Below are 25,930 nucleotides of genomic sequence, written 5' to 3' on the forward strand. Positions count from 1 at the left end.
CTCAGTTACTTTGGACACGAACTTCGGGCGTTCCATCTCAGCTGTGGAAGCTGTCTCTCCGGTGAGTTACAACTGTCAGTTGCATTTACAGTGGTGGACAAAGTACTCAACCCCAGTATACTATACTACAGTAATTCACGCCAAAAATGACTTGTTTCCTATCAATTACACACCCCATGAAGCATTGAATTCATGGAGATCTTTTAGTTTTTGTCGCATTCCTAAGCCAGTAATTTCATTACCGGCGCAAAGATGCTAATGTATCCGATAGGAGACTCAAAGGAGACTCTTTGTCTCCTACTGGAGAGACCACCGGTCATCGAATGAATGGCTTAGGAAAGTAACAATCAAAAAAAAATCTCCATGAATTCTAGGCTTCATGGGGTGTGTAATTGATAGAAAATAAGTACTTTTTTTGGGTGAACTACTCCTTTAAGTGAAAGTAGCCTATAGATACTCCTGGTCAAATATTACTCCACTACAAGTGCAAGTTGCTCTCACAAATGTGCACTTGAGTTAAAATACCGGAGTACTTGGACAAGCGTTCCTTATCAACTTTAACCCCCTCAAGGACCCCCTGAGGGTCTCTGGACCCCGCTTTTGAGAACCACAGATCTTGGTCCACCTTATTGGACCAGATCTGCATGTGTGTCACTCTGTCCACCAGGGGGTGCATTTTGTCATTGTATACTTGGAAAAGGTGAAAAGGTTTCTTTTTGTTGGTGAATGAGCCCATTGAATCGGTGTGATTTTAGATTTTTTTATATTATTATATGGGCTATTCAAAAATAGCTTGTAGATCTGCTATTTATTGTATGTGTATATGTGTGTGTGTGTGTGTGTATGTGTGTGTGTGTATATATATGTATAATATAGATATAAACATGTATATGTTTTTGAAGCCAACATTTGTAACTCAAATCTTTGCTTCTGGGGATTCTACAAATGTCTTCTAAATTCTAACAGTTAAAAAAAACAAACTTATGTTGCTATGTTATCAGTGGTTCGCAAACTTTTGTCATGCCAAGGACCCCCAAAATGACATGTATTTTTCCGCGGACCCCCATCTCAAAATATTTTATTCCAGAGACCCCCACCAGAAGCAAAGATTTCATTTGAGTTACAAACGCTTTAAAAAGTACATATTCAAAGATTTGCAAAATGTACAAAAAAAAAAAATATATATATTGTTTTTAATGCAGATCTACAAGCTCATAGCGTGGAACCGAGTGCCGCTCTATGAGCTTGTAGATCTGCTATTTTTTGAATAGCGCCAAAAAAAAACTTGAAATGACACAGATGCGTTGCGGGTCTTAATGTGTTAAAAGGAAGCGGTCCTGAGGATAAGCATACCGCCTGCATCATCGCCTGAAACGATGGGAACTGCACCATCCAGGACCACAAAGCCCTACAGCGGCTGGTGCATGACGGAACGTCTCGGCCCATGGTTGCAGGTGAGCTTCATGTTGGTCTTAGAATGAGGTGTGGTCCATTGTTGGCGCATTGCTATCTAAGGCAGTGGTTCTCAAACTTTTTCGTGCTAAGGACCCCCAAATTGATATATATTTGGCCGCGGACCCCCATCTGAAAATATTTTGTGCCAGCGACCCCCAGATGAGAAGATTTGGGTTAAAAAAATCAAAATGATCCAAACATTTTCAATGTTTTCAAACATTTTCAAAAATAGCAGATCTACAAGCTTGCAGCGTGGCACAAAGTTACGCGATGTGAGCTTGTAGATCTGCTATTTTTGAATAGCCAACATAAATGGATAAAGTGGTTAAGATGATTGTGATGCTACGTTTTGCTGGGGAGACCCTGGAACCCCCCCCCCCCCAAGGACCCCACTTAGAGAACCAATGATCTCTAAGGTACAGTGAGAAAAGTCAAGAAGAGATTGCGCCTTAGACCAGCCCATAAGCTGGTCTTTTTAACTTTTTCCCCGCTAATTACCGCCCTATTAATCATACTGCAGCGTCACACAAAAGCATTAAAAGTTTTTTTCCCCAATAGGCTCTATTCACAGCAGCTATATTATGAAGACATTCACAGGTGTTACCAATGATACTAATGAAGGCTCTGTTCCATTCTGGTCAAACAGAGTCAGGGTGCTGATATTGTGCATGTTGGCCCACTGGAAACACTCTGTTACACCAGTGGGTCTACAGTTAGGGTCCAGGGACCCTCATGGGCTTCCAAATGGCCCCTTGCAAGTGTGTAACTCTCAGAGTTATGGGGTCGTGGAAACCACTGTGCTACACTAAATGGAACAGAGCCTTCATTAGTATCATTGGTAACACCTGTGAAGGAAGTGATAATATGGCTGCTGTGCATAGAGCCTATTAGAATCCTGAAAAGTAACAGTCTTAGACATATGAGGTTTCCACCCGACAGAGATGATATGTCCTTACTTTTTTAGAGACAATATTGCAGTTCCTTTGTGGAGGAACATGGGTTCAAATGGACCGATTTTTTTTTGTAAACATTGATGTATTGATTACTTTTTTCCACCACTGACTATAAGTGGTTAATATATGGTAGATTGTCACAAAGTACTTCATCCTCATTACTTGGCGAAAAAGTAGGCCTACATGTTTTTGTGGTTTCAACTGGGCCACATACGGAAAACAGAAAAACCTGGACTGGATTTATCAGACAGATTTAATCAATGACAGATTGATGATACAGGATTGCTCATCAATGATTCATGAGGTGTGGGTCCTTGTAGATGATTGCATCATCTATTTGATCTAATTATAACCAGGCAATGCACGGGCACTCATCACATGCCAGTCATGCCATGTTGTGTCAGCGCACATGGATATCGTTGCTGTTGCTCCTCGTATCTCCATGAATGTAGTTTTCGTAAATTATATGTCCTGCTTCGTCAACAAAAATATTTAAAAATATATATATATTCAAAGATTTTCACAAGAAAAAAAAGGTTTAAGAAGAGACTGGCCACTAGTCTCTTCCACTTGACTGTCCTTCAAGCCAATGGGGATACTTTCCCATACTCTGAACGGGCGGTCTCGTCCTCCCAGGCTATGGCTACTAGACACGCCTCTCGCCTCTATGGCTACTATACACGCCTGCTGTCGGTTCAAATCACCGTGACACAGAGTTATATATTGGACAACATTTATGTAAGGTACTTGAGTAAATGTACTTAGTTACTTTACACCAGCGTGCGTTCTGGCCTAGCAGTGTTGCCACATTCTGCGAGAGAAATAAGCAACCAGGTCTATGAAAACAAGCCGCGCATACACGGCACGCACGCACGCACGCACGCACGCACACACACACACACGCAGAAAAAAGAACGCAAGCTGGTATACATGACTGTGTGTCATGTCTTGTTGAATAGCCAAAGAAATCTTAAAATGACAGAGATGCGTCCGGATTGAATGGGTTCCCAAAGACATTTGATTCCATCAACAATCTGTGTGTGTGGTCCCGATAGCCTACGTTGTTTATTAATCTTATTGCTCTATTTTGAAGTGTAACTAGTGAATGTATTGTTGTCTTGTATGAATTACCCCATACTGCAGTAGTGCATATTATGGTCAAACCATTGCACAGCAGAGCGTGTGCAATGGCTTGAAGTTTGGTATGTCTCTCGCTCTACTTATAACTGAGATGCTCTTTGCCATCTTAGCCCTCACATACTCTATATGGGGTGTCCAGCACAGCTTATGGTCTAAAATTAACCCTATACCCCTATACTTACCCCTATACTCTTTCTATTGGAATGTTGTCTATCATCAGCTGGATGTCTATTTTTATCTGCCGGTTTACAAACACCATGGATTTTTTTTTATTTTTATTTTAGGGATAACTTATTTTGTATTGAACCAGTGTTTTAGGTAGATGTAGAAATGCTGAGGTCACAAGGTTGAGCACTGCACTTGTGTTCTTTTGAGAGAGAGAGAGAGAGAGAGAGAGAGAGAGAGAGAGAGAGAGAGAGAGAGAGAGAGAGAAAGAGAGAAAGAGAGAAAGAGAGAGAGAGAGAGAGAGAGAGGCAGAGAGAGAGGCAGAGAGAGAGAGAGAGACAGAGAGAGAGGCAGAGAGAGAGACAGAGAGAGAGAGACAAAGAGAGAGACAGAGAGACACAGAGGGAGAAACAGAGACACACACAGAGAGAAGGGGGTGACATAGACAGAGAAACAGAGACAGACAGAGAGAGAAAGACAGAGAGACACACACACACACACACACACACACACACACACACACACACACACACACACACACACACACACACACACACACACAGAGAGAGACAGAGTGGGAGAAACAGAGAGTGGGAGAGAGACACGCACGCACACAGACAGACAGACAGACAGACAGACAGACAGACAGACAGACAGAGTGCTGCAGAGAGGCCATACAGTAATAGTGCAGAGTGGTTTGTTGCTGGCTGCACCACACTGCATTGGAGCAGACAGAGAGGACAGAGCCAGTGTGTGCCTGGATGGACACAATGCACTGACTGGCACCACAACACTGACACCCAACCCGACTGAGGCAAGTCCCATCAACCAGCCTGCATACGGCCCAAAAATAGTCCATCCACAAGCTTGTGGATCGACTAGTTTTGCCAAAGATTGTTGTGTGTGTGTGTGTGGGGGGGGGGGGGGGGGGGGTGCCTAGTATAGAGCCTTGGGGAACTCCGTTCAACTTAGTATATGGGTTTATAGGGGATTTAAGTCACTCGCCACCGAATACTAATGATTGTTATTTGCAAAATGATGGTTTATTTTTTTTGTCCAGAATCTGAATTCTGATAGTTTTGCTCTCCGTGCTGTCAGTGTATTGATAAACCTGCAGATTGTTGGCTAATACAAACCTTGGCCAGTGTAATTTGTAGCTGTTTTGATTTCATGTTTTAGCTTAAAGGGGTTGTTCACCCACAAAATGACTTATTTTCTATCAATTACTCCCCCAATTGCATTCCTAATTCAATATTCAAATATTTCATTCATTGAAGTAAATAGGAGATCAAGGTAGAACTATGTAAAAATGCATATTCATGGACGCTCACAGTATAATCCAGGGAGGACTACTACTGTCGGGTTATAAGCAAATGTTTTTAATATAGTTTTGCTCTTGCTAAGCTTGGCCTCCTATTTTGCTTCAGTTCATAACATTTTTGAATACTGGATCAGGAATGCGACAAAAAACAAACACGTCCATAAATATAAGGCTTCATGGGGAGAATAATAATTTTTTTCATTTTTGGAGTGAACTACCCCTTTAACCACTGCAACATTCAGCGATGAGAGAAAACTCCCTCTGCTTGTGGCCAGTACAATTTGCTTTCTCACCCTCACTTACAGTTGATCACATGGACGCGTTTCACTTTAAGATTGACCCTCCGTTGATGTGTCATTTAGAGAGATGATGACCTTTATCTAAGAAGCCTTTGTGACGGCTTGTATTTCTGTTTCAAGATCCAGTAGCTTGTGAGTGAAGATGTGTTTTTTTTTTTGGGCTAACAGCGCTGGCCGCTGGAACTCTAATGGAATTGTCTGCTTGTGGGACATACTCAACTGCATAGAGATGCATTGCATTTATTGATTAAATATCAGCTTGCAGCAGGCCTATATATATATATTGTGTGTGTGTGTGTGTGTGTGTGTGTGTGTGTGTGTGTGTGTGTGTGTATATATATATATATATATATATATATATATATATATATATATATATATGTATGTATGTATGTATGTATGTATGTATGTATGTATGTATGTATGTATGTATGTATGTATGTATGTATGTATGTATGTATGTATGTATGTATGTATGTATGTATGTATATATATATATATATATATATATATATATATATATATATATATATATATATATATATATATATATATATATATATATGTATATATATAAATGTATGTGTGTTTGTGTGTGTGCATGTTTGTGTCTCACGCATATCTCAAGCACCGTCTGACCGATCGTCTTCAAACTTGTCGTGTGTGTCGCAAAGGACCCGCTGATGTTTTTGTGCCAATTGGGAATTGGGTCAGATCTGTGGTTGTCCAGAAGCAAAAATAAAAACAAATCTCTGTCTGTCTGTCTGTCTGTCTGTGCCCCATTGTCACATCACGATCATCCGTTCCATAGTTATTGGCGGTTGAATGTTGTTTTCGCCAAAACGCAAAAAAAATGGAACAGAAAGCTGAGAAAAAGGCATGTTTCCAAATCCATTAGAATGACAGTGAATGTGGCTGTTTTTTTTTTTTTTGCGATCACGCGATCTCCTGCTTCACTGGGAGTCAAATGGTGAAGGTTAGAGAAGAGCGCCATCTATCGTAAACACTGAAAACACCAGTACACCCTGACGGTGTGGGCTTTGTATTGACACACGTCAAAACACGTCATTGGCAGTCAATGAGTTAATCATAATAACAATGGGTACAACGGGTATAGCATAACTGGAGTGGCACGCGTTCCCAACAGCATCGTTCCCAACGAGCATCGCCGCCTTAGGATATATCAAAACGTAGATATAGGAGAAAAAAAATCCAGTTAATTTCTACATACGCTGACGATGTGATGTTATGTGTGGTCTGGTCGCAGATGGAAAGGGCGGGGTCTCCGGCGGGGGACGACCCCGGGCGGCGGCAGCGGCAGCGCAGCGCCGGGAAGCCCAGGAGGAGGTGGGGCGGCCTGAGACAGCGCTGGAAGATGCTGGGCGTGTTCGAGATCGACCAGCGCCACGCCTTCCACGGCCTGACGTGCATGATGAAGGAGGGGCTCTCGGCGGCCGTCCAGAACACCATCGACAACCCGCCTACGGTAAGTCGCCCGAAAACCCGATTCACACTCGAATGTACGTCGACTGCCTTTTTCCACTGACGAAAAATAGGTAAGTAAAAACGAATAAAAACTACTCTAAAATGTTAGGACTAGTGGAGAAGAGATCCAGTAGAACTAAAAGACAAGTCATTTAATGTTTGGTTGCGCTCGAGTGTTGCGCTCTGAAAATAGCAGATCTACAAGCTCACAACGCGTCGCGCTGCGACGCGTTGTAAGCTTGTAGATCGGCTATTTTCAGCATGCAACCAAGTGTAAAATCAGGCATTACGACGCCACCCAATACATTTTAGTCGACTGTCGATTTAGTCGACTATAATCTTGTGATATTTAGTCGACTAAAACTAGACAGAAACTAAAACTTTTCAGATGACTAAAATATGACTAAAACTGAATGGAATTTTATTCAAAAGACTATGACTAAAACTAAATCAAAATTTGCTGTCAAAATCAACACTGCCGCTGTGCGCCGTTCTCGTCACGTGACACCATCGCAAGACGGAGCGTAAATCAGGCTTAGCAGCACGACCACAATGGCACTTAGGCCATGTTCAGACAGGCAGCCCAAATCCAGCCCAAGTCCAATTTGTGGCCCATCCACATTGGAATCGTTGTTTTTATGCAGTCTGAACAGCAAAAAACAAACAAACAAGGAAACTGATTTCTGCAAATCAGATTTGAATCACATTTCTTATCCTCAGACTGCATAAAACCAACCCGACTCCAATCTGGATAGGAAATCAGATTCGGACTGGATTTGGGCCTTAGATGTTGCGTTAACACATTATTTCACGATCATATTACTATGACATGAATGTAAAATGATCCCCGCTGCGAGCATCTAAACACGTGTCAATCTGAAGGACATGTTTCGGCAGGTTTGCCTTAAAGGATATACCCACCCTTTAAAGGTGCGGCAAGTGATGTTGTTCGATTATTGTTGAAAAGTTAATAACGTGATAGTATTGATGTAGTCATTTCTATAGTGTTTGATCAGTAGCATGGCTCTCCCCGTCTCTCCAGCTCTTTAAACACAACATACATGTTCATGTCAGGATACTAATCTCATTCAATGAGGAAAGAGTCTGATTACCAATTGATCTGCTGCAATTTTATTGTACAAAAGTATTGGCATCAAAATATACTTAAAGCCAATATACCAAAAGTAAAAGTACTAGAATGTTTGAAAATAGCAGATCTACAAGCTCACGGCGCGTCGCGTATAACATAGGGCTAAAGTGGTTAATGTATGTTTCATCATATCATAATTTGCATCTGAACAGTAATTAGTATCTAAAGTTTTCAAATAATTGAAGTAGAGTAAAAGCACACTATTTGCCTCTGAGATGTAGTGGAGCAGAAGTAAAAGTATTGGAAATTGGAAATACTCAAGTAAAATAAAATGTACTTAGTTACTTACCACCACTGCCTCTTAAGACTCCACCTCACTTCACTCTCCTTCTACCCCTTCCTGACACCTTCTGCCTCGATTGATGCTAGCAACTGACCAAGACATGGCTACGCATGCAGACATATTATTTTGGGCACTCGTTCTCACGTTTTTGTTACTTAGGTTTGTGTACAGATTGTTCTTTCAATAGTATATTGTTAACTTAGACTGATAGGTTCCTGGTCAACCTGGGATTCTAGCTTCCCTGCATTCTATGTGTTTACTTTGCTTATAGGCTCTATGCACAGCAGCCATATCACTTCCTTCCCAGGTGTTACCAATGATACTAATGAAGGCCAGAGGTGGACAGTAACAGAGTACATTTACTGTACTTAAGTACATATTCTGAGGATCTGTACTTTACTTGAGTATTAGATTTCTTTGATACTTATTACTCTTACTTAAGTACATTTCCAAGACAAATATTTTACTGTTACTCGAGTAAATTTCTAAAAAGGCTGAAAAGTACTTGTTACTTTTAGGTAATGGGCGCACATGGCCGAAAAAGCATATTAACTAATGCATTATTTATGCTCTGTTGTATGATGCTGTTGCATGTCAAAAATGTATCATACATGAGACACCATATGAGCTTGTAGATTAGCTTTTTTTGATACGTGACACCATAGACAAATAATGAATCAAGCTTACACTAAACACACGATTAAATGGTGTCATGATGGTTTGTTTCTTGTCACATCTTCAAAGTGAATGTGTAGGGAGCAATTAAGGGTTAATAGCGCAGAGGCTTCCCCGGCTGTAAGGGTAAAGACAGTAAAGATAGAAAGAACATCAAGTTTTGCAGAGAGAAGTAGAGAGAGCAGAGAGACACAGCAAACATCTGGAAGACAGCTCAACATTCCTAGGTAGAGAGAGAACACGCTAATCGCTCCCCCAGGACAGGGAAGGAAATGGAGACTGGACGCAAACCAGGACAAAACCCAAATAGTACACTTCAGACAAAAATCACTACAGAGAAGTTCAGTTGTGTTTAATTTTGGGTCAATAAGGTTGTCAAATACTGACCAGTATAAGTATCTTGGATTGACATTGGATGAGCACATGACATTTAATGATGCTGTTGGTGTCCTACAGTAGCTCAGTCAGCGGGCAGGGCACTGGGCTCTGTCATGAACAAAGTTAAACACTGTGGTAATTTAGGATTCAACACCTACAGTATACACAACTCTACGAATCTGGGGTATGTCCGGTGTCTGACTACGCCTCTGGTGTCTGGGGTTTCAGGGAACATACAAGTTGTAACACTGTGCATCATAGAGCTATTAGATCCTTTTTGGGAGTCCATAAATTGACTCCAGTGTTGGCAATTAATGGGAATATGGGATTGGAACCTCCAAGCATCAGACACAAATGTGAAATGGTTCGGCTATGGAATAGGCTTGTGAAGATGTCTGACCAGAGACTCACAAAAAAGATTTTTAACTGGGACTTTAGATTTGGTCACTCTTGGACAAAAGAATTGAGATCTTTATTTTATTCAACTGATTTGTTTTTTATTTTTCTAAATAAGTTAATATGTGACGTTCACAAAATTAGAAGTACAATGTTTTCCAGATATAAAGAGCAATGGTGTAGTGATAGATGGTATAAGCCCAAGTTACGAACCTATTGTCTCATAAAAGACAGGTACATTGTAGAACCGTATGTAAAGTATAATTTAAGCAAAAGACAACGATCTCTATGTGCACAAATACGGTCAGGAACACTACCATTAGCTCTGGAGACTGGCAGGTTTAATGCCACTCCAGAGGAAGAGAGATATTGTCTGTTTTGTGATCTTGGGGAAATTGAAAATGAGGTACACTTTTTGTTTTATTGCTCAAAGTATGATGATATAAGAGAGGTATTTGTTAGTAAGCTAAGGGTCTATCTATCTATCTATCTATCTATCTATCTATCTATCTATCTATCTATACAGGTATATATATATGTGTGTATCTCTGCTTAAACGAGGAGTTATTTTGTTGCATTAGAATTGCTGAGGTTTTAGACATATTTGAGTTTGTTCAAGACGGTATATTATACAGTATATTTAAATTTAATATGTTGTGGTTATTTGGTTATTTTGTGCTACACCACTAGGCTATAAAGATATTAATTTAGTTTACTCGTTTTGAACCTATGCTGCTCTAATTTGACTTAAAAAGCCATATAAAAAATTACAGCAATTCATTGATGTGAAAACTAAGAAATGTACTTTTACTTTTACTTGTACTTAAGTCTTTTTTAAAAGCATGTACTCTTGAATACTTAAGTACATTTAAAAGCAAGTACTTTTTTACTCTTACTTGAGTAACATTTTGACTGAGCTACTTTTACTTGTAGTGGAGTAAATTTAAGCAGGGAGTATCTGTACTCTTACTCAAGTACTGGGGTCGAGTACTCTGTCCACCTCTGATGAAGGCTCTGTTCCATTTAGTGTAGCACAGTGGTTTCCACGACCCCCATAACTTTGAGAGTGTACAAATGGAACCAAATGGACCCTTACGGGTTAATTTGGTTCCTTTTGTATACTCTCAGAGTTACACACCTGTAAGGGGCCATTTGGAAGCCCATGAGGGTCCCTGGACCCCAACTGTAGACCCACTGGTGTAACAGAGTGTTTCCAGTGAGCCAACATACACAACATCAGCACCCTGACTCTGTTTGACCAGAATGGAACAGAGCCTTCATTAGTATCATTGGTAACACCTGTGAATGTCTACATAATATGGCTGCTGTGAATAGAGCCTATTGTAAGTCGCTCTGGATAAGAGCATAGTGCTAAATGCCTCAGAATTTATTTCGCCCAATATTGACATGGCCAAAATGTGGATACCATGTTGAAAGTGGTTGATAAATGCATGGTTGCAGAGAAGAAAACACATGTCTATATTAACATGTGTCATATGTCACATATAGATGGGCGGGCATGGATAGAGATGCCCTCAGCATTGATCTGAAATCCGATTAATATGCCAGCAAATATGCATAACTGAATTTGACATTAAATGTGAACACTAGAACTAGAGGGTGGCAAGCACCATCCCTCTGAGACCCCAAAAGACACCCCCGATACCAGAGCCGTTTTAAAAGAATACATATTGTCAAAATGGGTTTGTAGTTTGCAGTGGTGGAAAAAGTACTCACATGTTTTACTTAAGTAAAAGTATCAATACTGCAATGTAGAAATACTCTGTTACAAGTGAATGTCCGGAATTTCTTTCGAATGATTTCGAATTACAGTACAAAAGTAAAAGCACTCATTGTGCATAATGTCCCATTTCACAAGTTCAAAATGTATAAAATCGCGACGCATTGTGAGCTTGTAGATCTGCTATTTTCAAATGGCCGAAATGTATAGGGCTGAAGTGTTTAGTGTGTTTTGCGATAATAATCGAAGTCTAAAAAGTATACTAGTAACTAAAGTTTTCAACGAATTGTAATGGAGTAAAAGTACAATATTTGCTTCTGAGATGTAGTGGTGTAGAAGTAAAAGTACTAAAAACTGACCACTGTTAGTTTGTGATCATGTATGTGCTAAAAGTGTGATTTTTTATAGATCTGTTTGCAATGGAACCACTAGTTCTGGTTCCTCCATCGCAGAGCGTAGATAACGATGATGGACGATATTTGGACTCGTACCATGACCCGGTAGCTACACAAGCAGAGGCCATGTGTTAGTCATTGTCACTGGGCAGTGACACAGAATCATGTGCTACTGGGCAGCCCTAATCCACTGCCCGATGACTCAGCACTTTGACAGTCAAAACAAACACACACACACACACACACACACACACACACACACACACACACACACACACACACACACACACACACACACACACGCGGGAGCATGCATTCCACAACTGGTAAAAAGCATGCTTCCCTAATTTTGTGGTTGTTTCCAATGACACATTCACAATGGACAATGTTGTGTTATTTTTGCATTCCGTAACGCGCCCTCAATTCAGTCTTTCACGTCAGTGTGGGAAGCTCTGGCCCACACAGTTCCACCTCCATTTATCGGTTGTTGTAATGCAGTCGTTCTCAAATGTTTTCATGTCAAAGACCCCCAAATAAATATGTATTTGAACAGAGTTGAAAAGAGTTTGTGAACCCCCATACATGATTTGTGTTGTTAAAATATTTAAAAAATATCCACAATTTCCCCAAACTTTTCACGCTTAAATGGATTTCACTTTCATTTTATCGTCTACTCAGGCTTTTGGGTGCACCCCGGACAGTTTTTAAGTTGCTTATATATTTGATATTCATTTTATCAGACACTCCCCCTTCCTATACAAACCCATTGTAACTTCAAACTCCATTTAACCATGTTAGATTCAATGAAAACACCCGTTGTTGGTTCTGGTGACTGATATTGTCCTTCTTATGTGTGAGGGGGCCGTGTTTTGTCAATTACTTTTTTCATTTATATTGTATATTTTGGGAAATAAAATAAAATACAATACAATAAAAAAAAAATATATATACAATAAAATAAAATTACAATAAAATTAATGAAAAAAGTTATGGAAAAAAACATAGCCCCTTCACATAGTAGGAGGGCAGTATAAGTCACCAGAACCAAGGACAGGTGTATTTGATGAATCTATCATGGAGTTTGAAGTTACAATGGGTTTGTATAGGAAGGGGGTGTGTATATAAAGCCAAAGTATATAGGGTTAAAGTAATTGAACTGATTCTGATGCTATGTGAACACATTTTGCAGAGGACCCCCACGGAACCCCCTCGAGGACCCCTGGAACCCACTTTGAGAACTGTTGTAATGGATGATGAAAACCCTCTTTTGGAAACGGATCATTTGAGTTTTGTCGAGATGCAAAGCGGTCGCACTTCCTCTGAAATTCGTCTGATACAAAACAAACAGCTCAGAGTGTGTTGTGTGTTGAAATTCTTGATTAGGAATACCCCCTTGAGATGCAGCATCTCTTTTTCGAGGAGGTCCCTAAAGACAGCAGTACAATATACTATAAACACAGTACACACAACAAAAACACTGAAAAACTAAATATCAACCAGACCAAAACACAACACATAAGACAAAGACAAAATCAGGGTATTACACTCTAAGCAAGCACAAAAAGATGGATCATTTGTTCAGAGTCAAATATCATTGTCATTTTCTATGTCAGCGTTATAGTATACAGTTGATTTAAAGGTATAGGGTGGAGTGTAGACAATTTATTGAAGAATATTTGAGCATAGATCTACAAGCTCACAACGCGTTGCGTGCGACACGTTGTGAGCTTGTAGATCGGCTATTTTCAAATAGCCTATATATAAAATAAGGCTAAAGTGGTTAATGTATGTTTCATAATGTCATAATTTATATCTGAAAAGTAACTAGTAACTAAAGTTTTGAAATAATTGTAGTGGAGTAAAAGTACAATATTTGCCTCTGAGATGTAGTGGAGTAGAAGTAAAAGTACTGAAAATGGGAAATACTCCAGTAAAGTAAAAATTCCTCAAAAGTGTACTTAAGTACAGTACTTAAGTAAATGTACTTAGTTACTTTACACCACTGCTCCTGTTTAGAAGGGTTATATGATAAGTCATCATTGGGTCCCTGTGGCTGCATGCTGTTAATTTGGTGTATTCAAAACATCTCCTTTTGAGAGAACAACTTGGGGATGTTACCCCATCTAGGGGCAGTAGCCTGTTACTACACCAACAAAACAAAGGATGGATTGGGAAGTGAACCATGGTTTGTTTCAAGATAATGTTTTGTCATGGCATATTCAACATTTCATGTACGCACTACAGTTTTGTGTTCAGAGAGCCGCAACTTTAGACACCTTTTAGCCTGTACAACATAGGCCATGTCTTTCCACAAGGGCAGGTAAGCATATTATACTGACTGTGCACCACAAGTGCTTCTTTCTTTCTTTCTTTTACAAAGCAAATTATCATTTATTTACAGCATTCTTTTCCTCTTCTTTTTTTTTCCCAGAATGAACTTTCAGATGATGATTTCCGATCAGAAATTACTCAAATACACCAGGTAAGTCTAAACCTCTACATCACTCTTGGGCCTTCGGTGAGCATGTACTGACATTAGCACATTTCTTAAGTAAGGTCTTAACAGTGGTGGAAAGTAACTAACGACAATTACTCAAGTACTGTACTTTTCTGAGACTTTAAACCTCTCCACTGCATTGAGGCAAAAGTACTTTTTTACTGCACATTTACTTGACACCTTTGGTTACCCGAGGTAGAGGTTAACTATGTAAAAATAAATCAACAATTTATAGGATGTATTGTTATAGATATAGATTATAGATATAGAGTTAAAACTATATTTATGTGTTTGTGCATACGCGCGCGCGTGTGTGCGTGTGCATGTGCGCGTGTGTGTGTGCGTGTGTGTGTGTGTGTGAGTGTAGGATTTTAGGATGAAGACGTTTGCAGGCAAGGTGTTCGCCAACCTGCGCAGCTCCTTAGGGATCTCAGAGAACACCTACCAGGAGTCCCTGTGCTCTGAACAATGCTACCTCCAGTTCATCAGCAACTCCAAGAGCAAGGCCGACTTCTTTCTGACGTGAGTTCCTCTGAAATGTGCATCCATGCGGTGTTAACTTCGTCGATTAAAACTGTGATGAAAAATGTTCGTTGACCTTTTTTCACTGACGAAAACTAAATAAAAAACAAATTAGAACTAGATAAAAGCCAAGCTATGATGACTAAAACTATATTGAACTTCGTCAACAAATAAAAACTAGACAAAAATGTTAGGGAGATCAAGTAGAACTAAGACGAGGCATTTTATGGCTTGGTTGCACATGGGTGGCTCGCTCCGGAAATAGCCGATCTACAAGCTCACAACGCTTGAATACATTTTAGTCGACTAAATCAACTGTAGATTTAGTTGACTAAAAACTAAAAACTTTTCAGGTTACTTAAATATGTCTAAAACTAAATTACATTTTATTCAAAAGACTATGACTAAAACTAAATCAAAATTTGCTGTCAAAATTAACACTAAAGTTGTCGAGAGTGCGGACTTGTCAACACCAACTCGGGAGTCCTGAATCGCTGCCCTCCACACCCTCCTGTGTAGCATCAGGGTCTGGAGCCCTGCAGTATTCCTAGCTCCGCTGTCAGGCCACAGTGCATTTAGGGAGGTGCGCCTCTTCCCCTTCCAAGCTGTGCCCTGGGTTGGCTTGGCTCCCACAGTGTCAGTTTGCTCGCCATCAGTTCCGGGTGCCTGACACAGTGCCCAGTCAGCCTCATCCTTCTCTCTCTGGACCTTATAAAATATTATAATTAACTAATAATTATTGTTTACAACACAGCACTAACGTGGAGTACTCCTTTCACACCTTTTCCACAAATCACAGATTGGTGCTTGGCCTAAAACAACATTTTTAGGCCAACAGTTGTGAGATTTGTTTTTGCTTTTATCCCTGAATGTGGAACTAGACCAAGACATGTTCTAGAGTAGAGAGTCAGAGATCTACTTTGTGTGTGTGTGTGTGTGTGTGTGTGTGCGTGTGTGCGCGTGTTCGCGTGTGCGCCTGTGCGTGCGTGTGTGTGTGTGTGTGTGTGTGTGCGCGTGTGCGTGTGCGCGTGTGTCCTCTAGGAATGATAAACGCTTCTTTCTGAAGACCCAGAACAAGCGAGAGATCCATTTCCTGCTGTCCAACCTACACATCTATGTGGAGCACCTGAGGAACTACCCCCACTCGCTGCTGGTCAAGTTCCTGGGTACCCGACACACACACACACACACACACACACACACACACACACACACACACACACACACACACACACACACACACACACGCGCATGCACACACACACACACACACACACACACACACACACACACACACACACACACACACACACACACACACACACACACACACACACACACACACATGTACACGCTCTCACACTGTTGATGTGTGCACACATGCACGTTCAAATGTACACCAGTGGTGGACAAAGTGTTATACTCAAGTAAATACTCAAGTATTAAAGTTAATTTCGTTGCTGTGGAAAGCTTGTATGTCCAAAACCGATTCTTTTTGATTATTATTTCTAAAACATTTAAGAATAGTGAAAATAGACGATCTACAAGCTCACATCGCGTTGCCACGCAATGTGAGCTTGTAGATCGGCTACTTTCACTACTTTTGTGTGCCACTCTAATACACACATGAGCAACATACGGTCGGACCTGGCCCTTTGACCATCTTAATCCGACCCGCCAAGTACTCAAAGAAAGAAAAAATGACCCCCACCAAAAACGTACATTCTAAAAGGCTGCCGTATGTTAATGGTTTTGAGAAAAATATATTTAACTTGACTTAAATTAATAGTCATTAATATTTACCATTTTAGTACTATACCTACTACTTGCATTCCTCCATCTATATGTACTCAAATGTTTTATGTTTATAATGTAACAGTGAAACAGTCAACCTTGAGTCCATATTTGTAACATAATGCAATGTGTTTTATCAGTGGCCTATGGAGTGGTGCATATCAGATTTGAGACTGTATACATTTATAGGCTCATTTAAAAGTTGATACGGCATTGACGTGGATTGTTTTAAGTAATCTTTTTATTGTAAGGCCAGAGTACACCAGGGTGATACAATACAGCTGTGAACAATTTTCAGTTACAACATTTTGTAACTGAAAATTATTGTGGTGAAAGCAAGTACCTTATTGTTAACTAGACTGGCATGTGTACCAGATTCATGCAGTTTTAACATAATTCAGCACTATGTGTTTCAAGTTTCGATTCAACTGTGTGGCTCTTCACTCACTTTATCGAAGTCAGTATGGCCCCCTGGAAATAAATCTTGCCCACCCTTGCTCTAATATGATGAAGTAGGGCATTCATTTTCGAAAAAAAAAAGAAGTTGAAATAATGGAGATACAAGGTTTTAGCAGCGATTTTCTGTTTAATGACAATGCATTGCTGTATTTACATTTGGAACGTTAAAACTGTCTTTACTGGGATTGAGTACTTTGTCACCACTGACAACATTTCTCTCTGAATTCAGCCTGACTTTAATGTCAACTGCTTTTAACGTGTGAAAATGTCTCCTATGTTAATTCTCAAGGTGTTCACAGGATCACTATTTCCCGCCGACAGGTACTGTTGACATTTTAGTTTTGTGTGTGTTTTAAGTGGACCGTGGTTGTTGACAATGTTTTATAACGCACGCCGTCTTTCCTTTGCAGAAATATTTTATTGTCATGCAAAGTGTCTTCTATCCGGATGAGAGAATCAATGCCAGGTAAGCTAACCTTAACTCCTAAAGTGTGCTATCTGCTATATCGTCACAGTCGTGTGGAAAGCTTAACATCGTTACTTTTCAGGAAATGGAAAACAGAACCTGTGTTCCATTGGATCAAATGGCAATCTCTTTTTAATACTTTTCATTGGTTCAGTATTTATGAATTGATTTAATATTTACAAAATCCACAGACACACAATACGCCTAACTCACTTTAACTTTCAAAATGTTTCTAAACTAGCACAAATAGTAGATCTACAAGCTCGCAGTGCATCGTAATGACAGATTCCTTGTACATACAAGGGAATTCCTGCCCTATGGACACTTTCAGCTGTAGTTTTCCACGTTGTACTCCTCATGAGATAAGAAACGGCTGGGAACCAGGTTAAGTGTTCATGGGTAGCCTGTCATAATAGGCGACATTTGGGGAATGTCGCCTATGGGTTAACAGTATGGGTTAACAGTTGGCAAAAAAAGCCGATCTACAAGCTCACAACGGGTTGCAAGCTTGTAGATTGGCTATTTTAGGCAAACAGTTATGGTGTAGAGAGAATATAAGTGGGGGGGGGGGTCAAGTACAGACCCCTGGTGGAGCCCGGTCAACAAAGTATATACGGTATAAGTTGTTAATATACTGCCTGTCTTTCAGATATGACATTAAGGATAATTTGTCTCTCCAGGTATGACATTAAAGGAGCACTTCACCATTTTCAACCTTATCTTCATATAATTGGTCGTCACTGATGCTCATTACAAGATGGCCCTATTTCAGCTTATACTCACTCTGTGTCTCATTGGTGGGCTGCCTACCATCATCGATGGGGAGTCCAAGCTAATAGGAACCACACCCTTTCTCTTCCTGAAAAGTTAGCATGCTGACATAGAAGCCATGGCATCGATCTTGCATTAACAAACATAAAAAACTAAAAGTTAAAAAAAGGTTTGAAATCTTGTTTGAAATGACCAGATCTGCCCACTAATGATGTCACTGGTAGGCAGGTTTCTGAACTGTCCACAGCCCCTCCTCTGAGTCAGTAGACAGAACCGGTGCCATTTTATAATGAGCATTAGTGAGGACCAATTATACGAAGATAGGTTGAAAAGGCGTGAAGTGCTCCTTTAAGGATAGTTTGTTTCTTCCAGGTATGACATTAAGGGTTGTGAGGTGAGCCGGTGGACAGAACCTGCTCCAGAGGGGAGCCAGGTCATTGTGGTTCTGAAAGACCTCAACTTCAAAGGACAACACATCATTCTAGGTGAGTTCACACCAGTGATAATAGGCTCTATGCACAGCAGCCATATTATTGCTTCCTTCCCAGGTGTTACCAATGATACTAATGAAGGCTCTGTTCCATTTAGTGTAGCACAGTGGTTTCCACGACCCCCATAACTCTGAGAGTGTACAAATGGAACCAAATGGACCCGTAATGCATTTGTACACTCTCAGAGTTACACACCTGTAAGGGGCCGTTTGGAAGCCCATGAGGGTCCCTGGACCCCAACTGTAGACCCACTGGTGTAACAGTCCAGAATGGAACAGAGCCTTCATTAGTATCATTGGTAACACCTGTGAATGTCTTCATAATATGGCTGCTGTGAATAGAGCCTATTTCGTCGACTAAAACTATGACGAAAAATGTTTGTCGACCATATACCTTTTTTCACTGACAAAAAAAACAAAAAAAGCCATGATGAATAAATCTACGACTAAATATACTGACAATTTCGTCAACATATAAAAACTAGACTAAAATGTTAGGGAGGCACTAGTAGGGCTTTCACGACTAGAGATTACTGGTCGACTAATTTGACCCAGTGGTAGTCGACTACTCGATGTTTACCTATTAAAAAAAATATATATATTTATGCCGTTTTAAGGGAAGTGCTTCTGGCACAGCAGCACAGCAGCGTCTCTCCAAGGATACTTAAAGGGGGATTATTGCCCAATAATAGGCTATTATTGGGCATACTTTTGACCCCCTTTTGATCAAAATAAAGGCAGGAGGATAATGATAATACTGTAGTAATGGCATTAAAACAATGCGAAAAAGAAAAAAAAACTATTAGACTAGTACCAACATGGTCGACTAGTGGTTTTACTAGTTGACTAGTCGGCTAGTTGGTGAAAGTGTGTGTGTGTGTGTGTGTGTGTGTGCAGACCAGCAGCGTGCGTGGCTCCTGCGTCAGGTCGAGATAGACACACAGTTCCTGCAGAGACTCAACGTGTTGGACTACAGCCTCCTGCTGGCTCAGCAGCCGCTGCACTATGACGAGCGGCAGCAGGGTCTCTCCCTCGCCACTCTCATCGTCAGAACCAAAAAGTAGGTACCAGTATTGTCAAGTCATTTTTGATTTTAACCCATTAAAACCTGAGGCCGATTCTATAAATACCTGCTAAATCAGCAGTTCTCACACTTTCAAGATTTTTCCAAAATGTAAAAAGAAATTGGGGTTGGGGTGAAAATGTTTGTGAATAATGACATGTTTTAAACAGGGATGCCAGGTTGTTGAAACTGTTAAAGGACTGTATACTGATTGGGTTCGGATATATTGGTGCCGCCTTGGTGTGTCGGCAAAAACACACTGAGTCAGGATGCAGTTTACACAGTGAGGACTGTGGCTTTACTTCCAATCATAGGTAGCAAGTAATTGGCTTTGTACAATTGTTTGTGGTCTAGAAAAGTAAAGACATAAAATGGTAACAGGTTTGTACCAAATACAAAACATATCTCTGCAAAATACTAAACAACTAGAAAAAGTGCTCCTCGGAGCACAGGTCTCCGCCAGGTCAGGTACGTTATTCTGGCCTTCTGGTGGCGCTATAATAGGCTTATGTGAAAAGGGTGCCATTTATTCTTAGGTCTTTCACGGCAATCAGACACTGCATTCATGATTTGAGGCATTTTGTTCCAAAAATGTGTTTTGCTAAATTAGACCTGCTGGTGGCGCTATAACAGGCCAATGTGAAAAGGGTGGCATTTCTTCCTCGGCCTAGTGGGAATGTGCGTGTGAAATTCCACGGAAATCGCAAGCTGCGTGCATAGTTTGAGGCTTTTTGTTCAAAACGGACCAATCCTGCAAACTTTGGAAGCCAACCATAGGCAATGAGGATGGAATATGGGAAATCGGACAGATCCGTGTTGATCACATGACTATAGAGATACTGTGTACTGATTTGCATGACGTTTGGATAAAATCTGTAGGAGTAATGTAAAAAAATGTGTTTTGCACAAATCGGCCTCCTGGTGGCGCTATAACAGGCCCATGTAAAAAAATTGGGGCAGAGGTTCTGAATTGGCATCCAGGGAGTGTGTGTGGACAGTTTGGGAGCGAACGGCCCAACGGTGCCAGAGATTAGCTGGTAACACACAGACAGGACGGACACACACACACACACACACACACACACAGACACACACACACACACACACACACAGACACACACACACACGGACACACACACACACACACACACACACACACACACACACACACACACACACACACACACACACACGGACGGACGGACGGACGGACGGGGTGGAAAACATACTCTCTCGCCATGCCTTTCGGCCTGGCGGAGACAATAAACAGCAGAATACTTATGGGATTACAGTTAAGCATCATCCATTGTACAGGAATAAACTACTTCAAAAGGTTTATAATATACTTCACATTCAAAGTCATATAACCAACAAATAGGCTGATTCATCATCAAACATTCACAATGCAAGGTATCAAACAAACAGCAAATACCTCTGATAATTAAACTAGCAGGTGTGTCTTAATTAGCTCTCATTAGCAGATCAAAGGCCCCAGGGCAGCCTGACATAGATATGAGGCCCCATGCCTGCTAGCAGGGCAGCCTGGCATATTGACCTTTCCAGCACAGGTTGAAAGTGGTTGATAAATGCATTGTTGCAGAAAATGTGTCTATAACATGTGTCATGGACGGCCATGGATTGAGATGCACTCAGCATTGATTTGAAATCAGATTCATCTGCAAAAACTGTTCATAATTGGGGAAGATATGCATAACAGAACAGAATTTGAGGTTAAACGTGAACACTAGAGGGTGGTCACTGCCACCCCCCCGAGACCCCAAACGACGCCCCTGTTCTACCCGGCCGTGTTTGACTTTTCAGATCCGTAAACCCAGGCAGTCCCATCCACGCGGGCGTCACCGCCGGAGACGACTCCTCCGCCCCGCCGGCGTCGGAAACGGACAGCTGCTGCCTGAGGCGACCCGGGGGCGAAAACGAGCCCAGCGGCAGCGGCGACCCGGCCTCGCTCGAGGACTTCCGGGCCCAGAACCGACGCCTGCTGCCCAACTTCAAGAACCCGCTGCACGTCATCGACGGGCCCGAGCAACGCTACTTCGTCGGCATCATCGACATCTTCACGGTTTACGGCTTCAAGAAGCGCCTGGAGCACTGGTGGAAGAGGCTGAGGCACCCGGGCCAGTCCTTCTCCACCGTCAGTCCCCCGGCGTACTGTCTCCGGCTCTGCCAGTGGGTACGGGACAACACCCAGTAAGGCCTGGTCGGGGGGGGGGGGGGGGGGGGTGCCGAAACCTTGTATGTCCAAAACGGTAATGAAAAAAATAAAGTAAGAACCTGTGTTCCAATGGATCCAAAAGAGCACTGAAGTCCTTACGTCACTGCCACTAGAGCGAGCTGTTCCGCTGTTTTGTGGCTTTATTTTTGGTGTTGAAATCCCCATTGGGGAATCTTAGATCACGTCATATAAGAACTGTGTTCGAAAAATAAACACACCACCCCGGCAATTTTACTCATATGGATATGAAGCATCGACTGAAGGTGGAAAATGTACACATTTACCCAAAGAGTAACACAATAAATGCTAGAAACGAGCCAAACAACCCAAAGACTACATTTCCCATGAACGCGGCTGCCGTGGGGACAGTGATTTCAGACCCCGGAAGTAGACTTTTAAGGCAGAATTAATTCCATTTTCGCCAGAAACAGGCTGTATCAAATATGAATGAGTATCATAAACGATGCAGAGCCACCCCCCTGACAAAAATACCGGGGTGGTGTGTTTATGTTTGGAACACAGTTCTTATATGACGTGATCTAAGATTCTCCAATGGGGATTTCAACACAAAAAAATAAAGCCACGCACCAGCGGAACACGCCCTCTAGCGGCAGTGACGTCAGACTTCGGTGCTCTATGTAGTTATTAGTTAGTCACAAGCTCCTGTTAATACTTTTCATTGGTTCAGCATTCATAAAACCCACAGACACTTAACCACTAACTTTGACTTTTAAAATGTTTCGAAAATAACAGATCTGCAGATTGTAGATATCTAGCTATCTTCACTACTTTAGTGTGACGGTGTTGTACAACAAACTAGGGCTTTAATTTACATGAAAACATACAAATGTGAAATAGGGAGATGCAAGGTTTCCGCCCGAAAAGCAACGATATATGGGAGGGAGCCGTGACCCAAATACAAACACGTATATGATGTGAAATACAAACATCCCCACTGTGCAGCAGGCAAAGTACATGAGACTTTGAGAACATATAAAATTACCTTTATCAATCCCCTTGGGGAAATTATTTATGCTTGGGACATGGGATAGTGCTTATCCCATTATCTATGGCACCACTGCTCTGTTGAAAAAATGGAATCGTTTACAGCCAGTAGGCCTTTTTTTCTCTCTTTCTTTTGCGAACATGGCCATCATTTTTTCAGCTTTGTCTTAGTAGCGTATAGGTTTCTTCCTCAACATTGATGCTGACTTTCCATCACTTCCGACTGTGTCTGTGATCACTTATTTTGTGTTTTAATGTAACATATAACCGGGAGTTGACTTGGAATTGGGTAAAGTGGTGGAACTCTTGACCGTGAGAGGTCGAGGTGAGTGAATAGCTAGTTGGGGGGGGGGAGGGGGTAAAATAAAAGCAATTTTTTACTCAGCTTTCGTTTCCGTTAGCATTGCTACAACGTGCTAACACGATTCCAGTGGACATTTGTCAGTAACAATAGTGCCGATTTAAAAATGGTTTTCAACTATTGAAACATAACATAACTTAACCTTGGGATGGGTGACCAAATATAAACAAACTCAACTATTCCTCAAAACTTTAATTTAAAGTACTACAGAAAAAGGTACAAAAAAACAATTGACATGTTCATATCTCTGTTCATTATATTGAGAACCTAAATACGTCATGACAGACATAAAGTTGGCTTCTTAACGCTGCCGCCAATGAAGAGGAAGAATTCTACGCATGTGCTACTAAGACGATGCTGCCAAAGTGGTATCAGCCATGTTTTGCTATTCCGATCTCTTTTCAATGATTAAAAAAAGGCACTCCAACAAGCCATTCTACCATAAAGTTCCAGAGATGGAACTTCCCTTCTCAATGGGGCAGAGCGACTATATGCTGTTCTTTAAGTCTGCTATTGTCTTATAGCAGATTGCCTTTTCACCATAAATTGATAATGGCCTTAAAATGCATTATTTGTGCCTAATACTAAGAGTTTGTTTCATTTGAACTCATTTTTTTTGGGACTGCTCTTTGTGTTTTTGGTTGAAGAAACTTGAATCCTTCCCCGAAGTGCCCTTCATCAGAAGAAACTCTCAATCCACATCTGGTCAAGAAATGCTATGTCATTAAATCTAATTCATTTGCTTCTGATTTATTAATACATTAATACAATTTTATTCATATTAAGAGGCACCATTTTATGAGACATACTGTACAAAAATACTTCAAATTGTCTGCCAATAAATGCTTGTTTGTGCCTTATATCTGTGAATATTTGTCCGAGGCTTTTCATTATGTTGGTGGTCTCATATTGTCTCAGGACAACACTTTTTTTCACCAACATCTTATTAGAATATATATTTTCAGTTGCTTGGGCGTGTCATTTTTACATTGCCCATTTTCCACAGGGCTGTGACAGGACCTGGCATCCAGTGGTGTAAAGTAACTAAGTACATTTACTCAAGTACTGTACTTGAGTACAATTTTGAGGTATGTTTTACTTAACTGGAGTATTTCCAATTTTCAGTACTTTTACTACTCCACTACATCTCAGAGACAAATATTGAACTTTTACTCCACTACAATTATTTGAAAACTTTAGTTACTAGTTGCAATTATCAATTATTATATCATAAAACATACATGAACCACTTTAGCCCTATTTTACACATATAGACGAACAAATAGCCGATCTACAAGCTCACAATGCGACGCACCGCGACGCGTTGTGAGCTTGTAGATCTGCTATTTTCAAACAGTTTAGTACTTTTGGTACTTTAAGTACATTTTGATACCAATACTTTTGTACTTTTACTCAAGTATATTTTTAATTCCGGACTTTTACTTGTAACGGAGTATTTCTATATTGCAGTATTGATACTTTTACTTAAAAAAGTAAAGTAAAGTAAAATATTTGAGTACGTTTTCCACCACTGCTGGCATCCCCGTGACAGGTCCTGTAACAGCCCTGCCACAGCGATGTCAGGGCACTGTCACATCAGGCCCCTCTCACAGCACTGTGTGACAGGGCTGGTAACATGTCACCATGGTAACATGACAGGGCACTGACAGCCCTGCCATTCGGTGCTGTGAGAGGGGCCTGATGTGACGGGGCCTGACATCTATATACAATTCTATTTATAATCTAAACAGGCTTTTTCTCTCTCGCTGGGAAGTAGGATAATAATTACAGTCCATTTTAACACATTCCACGCCAGAGTTTAATATCATAATGTACTCACCAGTGCCAGCGATTTATTGTTGTTTTTTTCACCTCGCCATAGACCTCGCTAAATACCTTAAGATCGCGCGTTCAACTGTTTGTAGACACACAGGGTAGCTGTGTGAGTGGCCCAGAGAAGACATTTTCAATCGGCGATCGTCCATTTTGCAGTAGTCGCAGTTTCTATAAAACAGCGTTCAGCGCAGAGAAAAACAACACCGGAGATAATGGCGGATTAGCGGAAGCTTTAGAGCGGCGGCGGATGGGAAAGAAAATCTTCGACTGACATTTCCGTTTCCGGTGTGCTACAATGAAATGTGTCACTGCGAGGGAGGCCTACAATGAAATGTGTCACTGTGAGAAAAAAAAAGAAAAAAAGACCACTTTGCGTAGAACTACGCGACTGGCACGCTGCGCAATTATTTAGGTTTGTGTAGAACTACGCGATTGGCACGCAATGTGTTAACAGTCCAGTTTAAAGGGATATTTCACTTTCAAACATGGTTGACTGGAGTCCCTCAGGGCTCTGTACTAGTTCTGTTTTGAGTTATTGTGGGGAAAGCTTTGGCTGAAAATAGCTGACCGACAAGCTCACAACGCGTTGCAAAGCAA

The 25,930-nt window shown here is 41.0% G+C and overlaps 1 protein-coding gene across 2 annotated transcripts; it reads left to right on the forward strand.

Moving 5' to 3' along the window:
- On the forward strand, window positions 1-24,367 carry LOC311037401 (phosphatidylinositol 4-phosphate 5-kinase-like protein 1). 2 transcript variants are annotated; one of them, XM_084046537.1, is made up of 11 exons: window positions 1-61; window positions 1,329-1,454; window positions 6,601-6,819; window positions 14,268-14,318; window positions 14,701-14,855; window positions 15,897-16,021; window positions 17,398-17,429; window positions 17,519-17,574; window positions 18,718-18,830; window positions 19,733-19,895; window positions 21,720-24,367. In XM_084046537.1, the coding sequence occupies exons 2-11, from the start codon at window positions 1,377-1,379 to the stop codon at window positions 22,108-22,110; spliced, it is 1,383 nt and encodes a 460-aa protein (XP_083902663.1). In that variant the 5' UTR covers window positions 1-61; window positions 1,329-1,376; the 3' UTR covers window positions 22,111-24,367. The 2 variants fall into 2 exon arrangements, with proteins under 2 accessions (XP_083902663.1, XP_083902664.1); XM_084046538.1 differs by lacking the exons at window positions 1-61; window positions 1,329-1,454 and adding an exon at window positions 4,163-4,527.
- The last annotated feature ends 1,563 nt before the right edge of the window (window positions 24,368-25,930 follow it).

The sequence above is a fragment of the Gymnoscopelus microlampas genome (genome assembly GCF_963454915.1).
Source record: "Gymnoscopelus microlampas genome assembly, chromosome: 21".
Classification (NCBI taxonomy): Eukaryota; Metazoa; Chordata; class Actinopteri; order Myctophiformes; family Myctophidae; genus Gymnoscopelus; species Gymnoscopelus microlampas.

Bases quoted from the DNA above. Each gene is read 5' to 3' on its own strand.
- LOC311037401 (XM_084046537.1), top strand. From the start codon at position 1,377: ATGGGAACTGCACCATCCAGGACCACAAAGCCCTACAGCGGCTGGTGC. The intron at 14,319-14,700 runs GTAAGTCTAAAC...GTGTGAGTGTAG, and splicing joins AAATTACTCAAATACACCAG to GATTTTAGGATGAAGACGTT. The intron at 18,831-19,732 runs GTGAGTTCACAC...GTGTGTGTGCAG, and splicing joins AGGACAACACATCATTCTAG to ACCAGCAGCGTGCGTGGCTC.